The sequence below is a fragment of the Carassius auratus genome, unplaced genomic scaffold, assembly GCF_003368295.1.
Source record: "Carassius auratus strain Wakin unplaced genomic scaffold, ASM336829v1 scaf_tig00030267, whole genome shotgun sequence".
Lineage (NCBI taxonomy): Eukaryota > Metazoa > Chordata > Actinopteri > Cypriniformes > Cyprinidae > Carassius > Carassius auratus.
This window is the reverse complement of record NW_020525839.1, coordinates 112,893-125,000: the sequence shown is the minus strand read 5'-3', so window position 1 is coordinate 125,000 and position 12,108 is coordinate 112,893. Positions and strand designations below refer to the sequence as shown.

General features: G+C 37.1%; 1 protein-coding gene across 3 annotated transcripts in view; it reads right to left on the bottom strand.

Moving 5' to 3' along the window:
* Positions 1-8,694, bottom strand: part of LOC113080119 (histone deacetylase 6-like) — a 12,135-nt gene extending 3,441 nt beyond the window's left edge. The window contains exons 1-22 of one of the 3 annotated variants that reach the window (XM_026252341.1): positions 8,356-8,694; positions 7,790-7,885; positions 6,764-6,904; positions 6,229-6,314; positions 5,830-5,914; positions 5,692-5,732; positions 5,514-5,610; positions 4,513-4,610; positions 4,322-4,426; positions 3,878-3,946; positions 3,650-3,776; positions 3,378-3,443; positions 3,232-3,291; positions 3,069-3,158; positions 2,886-2,992; positions 2,745-2,812; positions 2,489-2,615; positions 2,225-2,353; positions 1,878-2,046; positions 1,564-1,766; positions 398-590; positions 167-316 (exon numbers count right to left, since the gene is read on the bottom strand). In XM_026252341.1, the coding sequence (XP_026108126.1) occupies positions 167-316; positions 398-590; positions 1,564-1,766; positions 1,878-2,046; positions 2,225-2,353; positions 2,489-2,615; positions 2,745-2,812; positions 2,886-2,992; positions 3,069-3,158; positions 3,232-3,291; positions 3,378-3,443; positions 3,650-3,776; positions 3,878-3,946; positions 4,322-4,426; positions 4,513-4,610; positions 5,514-5,610; positions 5,692-5,732; positions 5,830-5,914; positions 6,229-6,314; positions 6,764-6,904; positions 7,790-7,852 (2,274 nt within the window). In that variant the 5' untranslated portion in view covers positions 7,853-7,885; positions 8,356-8,694. Of the gene's footprint in view, positions 1-166; positions 317-397; positions 591-1,563; positions 1,767-1,877; positions 2,047-2,224; positions 2,354-2,488; positions 2,616-2,744; positions 2,813-2,885; positions 2,993-3,068; positions 3,159-3,231; positions 3,292-3,377; positions 3,444-3,649; positions 3,777-3,877; positions 3,947-4,321; positions 4,427-4,512; positions 4,611-5,513; positions 5,611-5,691; positions 5,733-5,829; positions 5,915-6,228; positions 6,315-6,763; positions 6,905-7,789; positions 7,892-8,355 lie in introns of those variants that run through there. The other 2 variants (XM_026252343.1, XM_026252342.1) reach the window with 2 other exon arrangements.
* Positions 8,695-12,108: the final 3,414 nt, after the last annotated feature.

Sequence of the window (12,108 nt, the reverse complement as noted above, 5' to 3'; positions counted from 1 at the left end):
ATCAAAACATTATTACAATTTAGAATGACATTTTTCTATTTGAATGTATTTTACAATGTAGCTATTTCATGTGATGCAAATTTCAAGCATCATTTCTCCAATCTTCAGTGTCCATAAACACTCAGTATAAGCCACTGAAAAACATGTGTGAGTGAATCTAGCCCACCTCTAGTATGACTAGCACTCTTCCTGCAGCCAGACTCATTAACTGATGGGTGAGGTGAGCGTAGCCCTCTGGGGTCACCTGATACCCTCCTAACGGATCACCTCGTGCTGCATCGAAGCCAGCAGACACCAGCACCAGCTCTGGGGCAAACTAGAACACAGACAACACTATTCAGTTAGTATTTAACACCAAACAACATCAGGTAAAAACGAGCATATGATGTGCTTTTACCTCTCTGGCTATCGGCATCACTATGTGATGGAAAGCCGCCATGTATTCTGGGTCTCCCATCTTTCCCCCATTCCAGGGGATGTTAACATTGTATCCTGTGCCCTTCCCCAGCCCCACCTTATCATAGTTAGCATCCTCTGAACCGGGGAAGAATGTCCCGTCCTCATAGCGATGCAGGGAGATGTACAGAACACTGGGAGAACAAAGATATTTGTGACTGATCTCTAACAAAGATATTAATACATATGACAACATAAAGAGTTCACATTAATAATGCAAACCCACCCAGACAAAACAAAAGAAACATTAATGATTATGATGCACCAACCATCACACTTTAGCACTGACTGTTTTATGAATGCAACTTTGTAAACAGGCTATTATTGAATGACGTGTTGCAGGTAAACACTATATTGAGTGTGATCCATTGTTAGTCATTTAAAATGCAAAGAGGTTAGCTGATCAAACAAAAAAAAGATAACTTGCATCAGACGTCTCATAGTCTCAAAACAGACGGTTTAATTCTCAGGGTCAGAGAAAGAGTAGGAAATGCTTAAGCAAACTGAAATAAGACCTTTTGGTGAAAGGAAACTTTTAAATGATAAATTACGGACCTCTTATCGGCATCTGACTTTGGAATCCAGATTAGTGTTTTTTTATATGATTTATATAGTGTAATTAATAACTTAATTGGTTTTTAAAGCCTGAAAACACTAAGTCGCTTTAGATAAAAGCGTCTGCTAAATGTTTAAATATACTATTATAGCATTTATAAATATTTTTTTATATTATATTTTTCATTTTAACTTTAGTTTGAGTTTTAGTAATTTTGTTGTGTGCTTTTGTATTTTTTATTTAGTTTATTATTATGTATATAGTTTTATAATGTTTTTTTTATTAATATTATTATTATTATTATTATTATATTATTTTTAATATAAGTATTATTATTATTTCTATTAAGCTTTCATTAATATGAAACATTACATTAACATTAATAAAAAAACAATTATTAACTTTTTCCCTTTTAATATTTATATTTTATTTCAGCTTTAGTCAAGTTACAAAAATAATTTGTAATATTTTTAGTTTGATTTAACAATAACAGCACCGATCCAGACCACTATACTATGGTTGATTATGGTCGTCTGTGGAACTGGTCAAACCTGTCATCCTCCTCAAAGATGTGCTGCGTGCCGTTTCCATGGTGAACGTCCCAATCGAGGATGAGGACACGCAGGGATTCGTGAGTGATGCTCTGGGCATAGCGAGCGGTCAAAGCAGCCGTATTAAAGAAACAGAAACCACAAGCCGTGTCTTTCTCTGCGTGATGACCCGGAGGACGGACTATAGCCACGCCATTTCTCACCTACAGGACCAAACGAAAAATTAAAAACACCTGGGAACAAATTCAAGCAGTAACATTCTAGGACACATTATACTGAAACATATTAAGAAGTATATTACTTATAAAGATCACCTGGCCTGTGATTATGGCCTGTACAGAGTTAAAGCACGACCCAGCGGCCATCAGGGCGCAGGTGTAGCTATCATTACAGATGTAGATAGAGTTGTAATCGTTTCCCAGTCGGTCCAGATCTCTGGGTTTCATGTGCTCTGTACTCTTTATAGTGCTTATATGCTTAGAACTAGACACAAGAGAGAAAAACAGACTTGAATTGAATCAAATGCAATGTACGACATCAGTTTCAGTAAGAAATGACCACTAAACAGGACTGAGGAAAGATTATATAAATTAAATAAAGATTGTGTTTACGTTTTTCTACATGAATGTGGTCAACACTGCTTTATTCATTTGATTGTCACCTGTGACAGAGTGCCAGCTCTTCTTCTGTTGCTAGACGAGCTGGTATCTGAAGGCAACGGGACACCAGGCCCAACTCCTCATGCCGGCAAAAGATGCTAGAAATTCTCTTAGGGAGCTCCGGATGATAACTAAGGGAATCAATAGATCCTCATCTTATATATTACGCACAACCAAATAATCAAAACACACGCAAAATGAGAAAATGTGCCCTTTTCAGCAGTGTCACAGGGGTACAGTGGTGTCTATGTTATTAACACTCTCACCCGTCCCACATGTTGTGATGAAGCATCATTCTCTTGTCGTAAACCAGTCCAGTGACCGGAGAGGAAACCTTCACTTCTGCACACACTGGAGCGGGCCGGGGAGTGACATCAGAGAGAGGACCGCCCTCTGAAGACCACACACACACACACACATTCAAGAGCCGAAGAGAACATACAAACCTTTCAATCCTTCTATGTTGTACTGAATCATTTTTGAACAAAAATGGTGATGAATGCTTTCTTTATATTTGATTACCAAAAGTTTGAAGACTCTTCCAAAATGGATACAAGGCTGAGATGGTCTCTGAGATGGACTTCAGGGCACTGCAAGAAAACATCAAAATAAACACAACGAACAGGGAATAACAGAAAGAAATGTTAGAGAGCATAAGCATACCTTTCACTCGGAGCGCCGGGAGAGGTCAGGTGAGGGCAAGGGTCACCCAGCAGTGACCTCACACTAGCACAAACACCCTCTGCTGTGGACTGGAGGTTATATCCACCCTAACAGATGAAAACACAGTGAGTCTGAGTGAGATGTTAACTACAAAGAAGAATTTTGTTCGTAATATGATCGTACCTCAAGAGCCAGCACGAGTCGACCCTGTGCTACACCTTTCAGCATGTGGGTCAGGATGGAGAAACACTGTGGACTCACTCGCATCTCACCCTAGACACATAGAACGTATTAAACAATTAACATGGAATCAGTTTTGGAAAGGGAATGAAGCAGAGCATCTCACCTTTTGGTCACCGATCACAGAGTCAAAGCCGGCCGCCACTAACACCAGCTGAGGCTGAAACTGGGAACAACATACACAAGAGAGGAGTCGTCATGAAACAGCAAGCTTTAAATCACATGTGCAGGTGGCTGATCTAAAAGCAGTACCTCATACGCCACCGGAAGCAGGAGCTGCTGGAAAGCTGTGACGTAATCTCCATCCTCCATCCCTATCTGGAGTTAAATAAAGAGATCAGGCCACATTCAGCAGCACCAACCCAACACACTTCTGAAGCATCTTCAGTTCTCACACTACAATGTTAGCCTAACCATTTACAACCTCAAGTCTAACTCACTCTAAACAGGCATTTGTAGCATTTCTACATGTAAATGTAATGGAAATGAGCCTCACAAACACTTAGGAAATGAGTGTGGTGTACCTTGTTCCAGGGCAGGTTGATATTGTAGCCCTGTCCTGGTCCTGAACCCACCGAACTGCTGTCAGACTCCTTCAGATGTGGCCAGAAGGAGCCGTCTTCATATCTGTGCACTGAGAAATACAGCACACTGCCATACAGAAACACAGAGAGAGTCTTTACAAATGAGGGACATTCAGAGAGAATAAATGTAATGTGATGTTCTGCAGCTTCAGATACTGATGAATTTACCTGGGATCCTCTTCAAAAATATACTGGATTCCCTGTCCGTGATGCACATCCCAATCCACAATCAGAACTCTGATAGAAGAAAGAGTCGCACCTCATGCAAAAGATCTCAAATCAGACTTCATTAAAGAAACGGTGTTTGCAACATAAACACAGCTTTTCTAATTTTACATATTTATGACCAAACTTTGAATTTGATTCGTTTGGTTAATCTGATTCATGTCATTTATTAAAATCTTCAAAGCCATAGGCACATGGGTAAAAAATATGTTTTTTTAGAGGTGATAATTATCAGAAGAATGATGAAAACAAACACTTTTGTCTCTGGATTAAAAGTGTTCTGAAGAATCGCTCACAATAACACCAGAGAAATGTATCAGGTCTGTTTCATAATGTACTGTATAGTTGCAAATAAAAGTGTGATTGTAAAGCAAAATGCTCTCTCACCGTTTAACTCCATGCTGCTTCTGTGCGTAGCGCGCTGCTATGGCCAGATTATTAAACATGCAGTAGCCATTCATCTTATCTGCTTGAGCGTGGTGACCAGGAGGCCTGTGTGTACAAGGAAAAAAAATAGATCAATATTAACTGAATATGCAGAAATATTAGAACTGCAATAATAACACATGCAACGAGACCTGTTGATGGAGAAGCCATTACGCAGCTGTGCTGTCATCACTTTATCCACCAGCTGGAGAACTGATCCCACCGCCAGACAGGCAGAGGCGAAAAACTCCTGGTAGAATTAAAAACAATTCCACAAAATTAAAACCATGTTGTTTGGCGACCATAAACAAATAAACTACACCACTTTGGAAGAACAATACATTTTTCTGATTATGTTTTATAATTTTTTATTTTATTTTTTAAACGAAACAAGCCAAAAGAGACTGCTTCACTAGGGTACCCTATTCATGCTTAAAGGAAAATGAAAATTTGATGTTTATCTGCTTACCCCCATGGCATCCAAGATGTAGGTGACTTTGTTTCTTCATTAGAACACAGAAAGAGATTTTTTAACTCAAACCGATGCAGTCTGTCAGTCATATAATGCAAGTGAATGGGAATCACAGCTTTGAAAGTCCAAATCCAAATGAATTCCTGTGTCTCGTGACGAAACATTAATGTGTAAAGACACAAAACGATCAGTCTGTCTAAGAAACTGAACAATATTTATATAATTTTTACCTCTGATTTTCCCTGCAATGTCCGAACTGTCCTCATGAGCATGTTCCTCTCAACACCCGGTGCCTGACGCGTCTTCTTCTTCTTCTTGCTTTACACCAGTGTATCATCACGAGCCGCAGGGTTTCATTTGGATTTGTTTGTGTATGTTTTTTGACTCTCAAAGCTGTGATTCCCATTTACTTGCATTATATGACTGACAGACTGCATCGGTTTGAGTTAAAAATCTTCGTTTGTGTTCTAGTGAAGAAACAAAGTCACCTACATCTTGGATGCCCAGGGGGTAAGCAGATAAACATCTAATTTTGATTGATCCCTTTAATCACTTAATAGTCATCAATATTGTTTTCATGCTGACTTTGAGAAACATCAGGGAATGTAAGATTAACACTGAAACACTGGAACTGGAGTAATAAGCAAACAATAAATTAAGATTTGTGATCAGGTGACTTACAGGATGCAGGTAGACAGAATCATATTTATGAGCCAGAGTCTTCAGCTCCTCCTCTGTCATATTCTGTGTGGACTTCATCAGCTCTACATACTCCTTCCTATTGAACACAACACATTTCCCCATGTGACAATCATAAAACCAACACGATAAACAGTGTCAAGCTTGCATATAAACTTACGTATGTACGAGTAACAGCTCAGCTTCTGACACAGCTCTGGCCTTAAATACAAAAATAAACCAATTAAAACTCAAAAACAGGAGGAATTCATGGACAAGCCTGTTAATGATAACATCATCGCTACAGGAGTATCTATACCTCTACTTGTACGCAGCGTCCCCGCAGACCTTCCGTCTCCAGCATCTCCATCACAGTGCTCACTCTGGCTGGACACTCCGGGTGACTGAAAACAAAGACATCCAACCCACTGTTACAAAATATATTTTATAAACCTATAGTACCTATACTAAGTGAACTATTTCAAATGAGGTTAAATACAAGAATAAGTCACTAAAATCACAAAAAACTTAATATTTATATTTTATTGCATCGTCAAATGAATGTTCAAATGAATTTTTGAAGGTTTTGTATTTGAACGCTTTATAGCATCTACTTGAAAGACATAAAGGATTACCAAATTAAAGGAAAAAATGAGACGGAATTTTCAGTTTTAGGCAAAAACTATTGTCAATAAATGTAACCATCCTGAAGCATCACCTGGCATCCCAGAGGCAGTGAAAGCGAGTAAAGGCATCTACGTAGACGAGACCTGTTCCTGTTGCTTTAGTTTTACCACGAACATCCTAAAAAACATCCACAAACAAATTAAAAAAGCCTTTCCAAAAGCACTCCATCTTTGAACATGTAATCTAACACTGATAAAGAAACTACTGCATGTGCGTAACTGAAAATGTGCATTAATGCCAACGTTGGGGAGCTATATTAAGATGGACTTGCCACACCTACTTATAATGAAAAGGAGTTAAACACAGTAATGCTATCTTTTTGAAATATGAAAAGCTACTGTAAGCTACTATGTGAGCTAATAGAGAAGGCTAGAACTGAGACAACTGGGCAGAAGAAGGGGGAAGAATTGCATGGAAAATAAAGTTGCAATTGACTAAAATCTTTAAGGTTTTTAAAAAAGAAACCGTTTTATTCATGCATAATTTTGCTTTTTGAAATATAATACAGATGATTCTTGACAAGTTTCATGAGAAAACACAGTGACTTAGCGTGATTAAGTGTCTACCAAGTTTTTGAGTTCATTGCTCATCTCTTCCTCTTCTTTACTCCGATCCATTCTGCCCTTCCTCCGCGCCTCCTGAAGATTCTTCTTCTGGTTCGGATTGATGTTTTCTCTCTGGAGAACACAAAGGTCTTTCAGAGAGATCTGCATGTAGCCGAAAACAGGAACCCAAATAAAACACCAGCTCCCACATTGAAAAATTAGCAAAACAGAACAAAACAGAAGTTCAAGAGGCTGAACTTCAAGAATATCTGTGGATTATTAACCTCTGAACGAAATTACTCATGTAAAAAAACACAGCAAATGATCAACACACGATGAAGTCACAGGTGCTGAACACTGTCTTAAAGGAATACTTCATCCAAAAATGTAAATATCAACACACACTCAAGATGAGGATGAGTTTGTTTCTTCATCAGAACAGATTTAAAGAAATATAGCACTGCATCACTTGCTCACCAATGGATCCTCTGCCGTGAATGGGTGCCGTCAGAATGAGAATCCAGATGACAAAAAACACAGTAATCCACACCACTCAAGTCCAACAGTTAATGTAATCAGAAGTGAAAAGCTGTGTGTTTGTAAGAAACAAATCCATCAGTAAAGCATTTTAACGTTAAACCTTTGTTTTGGCCAAAATACGAATCCAGCAACAATAAACAATACTTGCACTTTTCACTAGTTTAAAAGGAGCTTGATCTGTGCATATTTCTCTCCTGATTCAGATCCGACAACTTTTTTACTGGAGAAAGCCATATTATGGACAGAGGACTCATAATTTAGCCAGAAGCAAAAGTTAAAAACATCTAAATGATGGAATTGTTTCTTACAAACATGCAACAAACGCTCAGCTATTTGGCCTCTCATTCTGACGGCACCCATTCACTGCAGAGGATTCATTGGTCTGCAAGTGTCTCCAAATCAGTTCTGATGAAGAAATAAACTCATCAACATCTTGGATGCCCAGAGGGGGAGTAAAATATTTAGGTGAACTATTCCTTTAAATGGTTAACATGAATGTATTCTGACTTTGGTTTCAGATGTTCCTCTCGGTGATCGAACAGAACCTTTGGAACCTGGAACAGCATCCATCAGTTTAGGATTTTACAGATCCACACCAGAAACCTTGAGAAGAAGAGGATGTTTTGACAGGTGCTCAAAACATCTGTCAAAAGTCCCAAATTGCATGAATAAGAAATATCATTTATATGAAAGAACGAATAGTTTGACGATAAATGAGAGATTATGGCAAATGCTAGACTTAGTTTTATTCTATATACAGAATAAATAACTGTTAAATTAGCTATTTTAAGTTGTGACTATGACTGAATATGACTGTATAGCAGTTCATAACATGATAGGTGTTTATGTCATATTATAAAAAGTTACTAAATAATAAATGAAAATATATAACACCATATCCATCCATTCAATCATTCCACAAATTCAATATCAAGAGCAAAATATCTTAATATTTAACGAGATGTACAAAACAGACCATTTAATTTTCTTTTTTAATAAAGAAACGTCTGGGGAAAAAAGGAAAGTAAAAAAATGACAGATGTCTGAAGAATGTACAGAACATGTTTACTTACTGCTTTCAGAAATGTGGGGTGTATAAGATATGACCAGATTTGCTGTCAGATTCTTATGCCGTTCGTAAAAACACTCTTTGAAATTCTGATAAAATATATATATAAAAAAACAATGTGTCAGTCATTTGATTCTAAAGCTGTCTGCTTTCCTAAGTTTCCGTGCCTGTTATTATTTTCTAGACTGGATATAACAACATGAACGTAGCAAAATGGGGACCGCATAGCAAATACAACTGTAAGATCAATATTAACTAGAAAGGGTACGAAAAAAGCACAATAATGTTTTGTTTAGAAAAGCTAACGGCTAACACGCCCAACTGTGCAGAAAAATGACACGAATCTGTGTCTGTGAACCATTTCCTTTTCCTCTGAGACATGAAGCGCTTCGTCCTCTAGGGGGCGCATGGAGGCTCCGACGCTCAATTAACGCTTATTAAAAAGTCAGTGTTATTTAAAATGAAGTGCTTTCTGACTAAAATTAATTTCTAAGATAGAGTAATTTCTATAAAAATTATTTTCACTTGAACCACTAAACTGCAAAACCTCGTCCATTACCTTAATATATCGTTAAACACAAGTCATACACAGCGTACTAAACCAATTAAACCTTAAGCATCCTTCGGGACAAATGTGGCCAAAATATGTATTATTATTTATAGTTTTACTCTTTATCTTAAATGAGGGTTACAAGACTTGGCATCTGAGGTTTGCCATCTGAACTCACACACAAAATTGGGCACCCATATGAAATTAAAGGGAAATATATAATTCAGAGCATTTGTGCAATAAAAATCAATAAATCGAACACAATGCAGATTATACATACACATAAATGAAGGGCTGAGACTACAACATCCTCAATGTGCAAACACTCACACCCTCTCTCTCTCTCTCTCTCTCTCTCTCTCTCTCACACACACACACACACACACACACACATACACTTCAGTGCCAAATCAAAGTTCTAATGTTTGGTTACAAACAAAACATATCTGAAAGATGCTACTTGATAGATTTATTGTTAATTCTTATCTGTTTGGTACCATTTTACTATTTTGAATTATTAATTTGTTTATTTATTTATTTTTTGGCAGAAATAAATGATTACTGTCTCCTACTTTGTCTTTTCTTGTAATTTCACTCAACACAGTTTTTTTTTATGTATTTATTTTTTAATTCTACAATTTTAACTTGTAAGAAAATCTTAAACTTAAGAGGTTAAGCTCATTATAACATTGATTTATACAGATGTCAGCCTATATGCAACCACTGAGTACTACAGACAAATACGGTTACTGATACTTTTCATATTTATTTATTTTTATACCATCATATGTCACCAAAGTCACCAAATATTTAGGTTTCGCCTGTCTGAACTTACTGGAATGATTATATAAGCATATTTTACATTAAAATATGGTATTTTTTAGAGGTAAATAATTTTTAAAAATCACAAAAAAATTATTATATATATATTATTTTACTATTTTATCGAAGATATTGACATTTATTTATTTTTAAAAACAATTGGGATCACACCTGAGACCTTCGTGCCCAAATTTGTCCCAGTAAGATGCTTGAGTATTAAAAAGCACTTCCTCGTCGCTAAACCCCGCCCCTATTGAAGCTTTTACATTTACCACACCATTCTTCCCCTTTCTGTTTCTCCTAGGCGCGAGAGCAGGCGCACTGAACTGACGTCATTAACGCAGAGCGCGTGCTCGTTTGCAGTCTGTGCTGAGACAGTAAAAGAAACACTGGAGGTCAGTGCTGCGTATTTAACGAAAGTTGTGATTATGAAATGACAAAATTGTCAATCCGCTTGACAAGAGACTTTGCATGTAATAAAATTCTCAAAGAAAGATTCAGATATATAATTATGCACACTATTTACAAATGCACCTGCTTATTTTTGTTATCTATATTTTTTTCAGGGTTTTTTTCCCCCTCTTAATTTATGTGAGTGGTCAAGGGCCAACTTGTACAATAATACAATATTTGAAGTATGCCATATAGGCTAAAACATGAGACTTTTGTTTTCAAACTGTAATCTGTAAGGTAGTGCTAGAGCTCTGTGGGGGAAAATGAAGAATAAATAAATGCTTAAAAATTTGATCAAACGAAATTAATAAATTATTAATAAAAAAATTACATCTAACATTACAGTACTATGTTGACAACAAAAAACATAATAATGTAATGTAATGCAACAAAAACATTTCCCAAATAATATTTTACACATTATTTATAATAGCATATACATTTTCACAGTACAAATTATAAATTAAAATATATAGTTTTATTTTACAATTCAGGCAGGGAGTCCCTTGCACAAGGATGATCATATTTAGGGATTTTTTCCGCCTGTAATTATGACAAAGCACCTTATTTTCAATATTTGATATAATAAATTAATCAACCATGATTTATTTAGTAATTCAGAAATTAAAAGCTGCATGTTCTTCATTAAAACAAGTAGCTATTGGGTAGTTATTTATTTTAGCATTTCAATTTGCATCAAAATTAGATTATTTAAATGTATTAATAATACCTTATTAACTGAAATACTTTCAAGTCATCCTAAGTTAGCTCTAAAAAAAAAAAAAAAAAAAAAAACGATGAGGCACTATTAAAACAACTACAATAATACAGGTAAATATTTAATCAGAATACACAGCTACATTTGAATGGCTGTCAGTGGAGAAAGATGCTTTTATGGGGTCAGTGAGGTCAACGACCAAAATCTTGACTTCTCTAATGTTTCTCACATATTTCATGGCAGTTTGTATTGTGATCAACATTTTTGGCATACAAAAGCAGTTTATTTAGCATACTGAGACATGACCTCTATGGGTTTTAAACAAAAACAACAACCCCATTTAAGCCCTTCTTGTCTCTGTCAGTCTGTTTAGGTGAATGGAAAAGAGGTTGCGAGCGTGAGCGCGGTGGAGCTGGCGAGCGCTAACGTTCGGGCCTGTACGTGTCTGCTGGACCTGTCCTGTGGTTGCTAATCTCTCCCAGTCATTCAGTAGCATTTCCCCCACACTATGGTGCCGACTCCACCAGATAACACGGCTTCACCCTGAATGGAGGAAGCCCATGACAGAAAAAAGCGAACGATGTGCCTCGTGCACCAGGCTTGAAAAAACACCCATGCCATTGCTTGCAGCCTCATTCTGTGCATCTCCCTTTCCCTTTTGCACTTTTTTTATAGAGTCCGGAAAACCAGAAGCCGCCTGCGTTGCACAATGAGGCTCCACTAGAAGCCAGGGGAGCAGAGCTATGTGGTCAACCATGAGAGATGGAAACAGATGGAGGAGAGGGGAGGGGTGCTATCTGAGATATCATCGCCAACCAGAGCTCAGCTCACACAGACACCCATATTCCATAGCGCTGAGGCCTTTTTCCAGACCGGCATGGAACAATGCACGCAATAACGCCAATCTGGTGGCTCAGTGATGCAGGGATTGTATTTTGCGTGTGTTTGGGTGACACTGAATGTCATGTCTGCCATAACAGGTGGATTAGAGTTATGATTTTGACTAGAAAGCAACCACTGAGAACTATTTTGTAAACTCACTGTAACAAAAGCTTAATAACACTCAGAACACCTTAGAAACTGTATAGCAAAACCATGGCAAACTCACACAACAGCCAAACATTCTCACATGGCAAAAAACAAAAAACAAAAAAACAAAAACCTGGCCAAAATATATTCTACACATGTATTTTAAATAATTCTTAATTAAATAT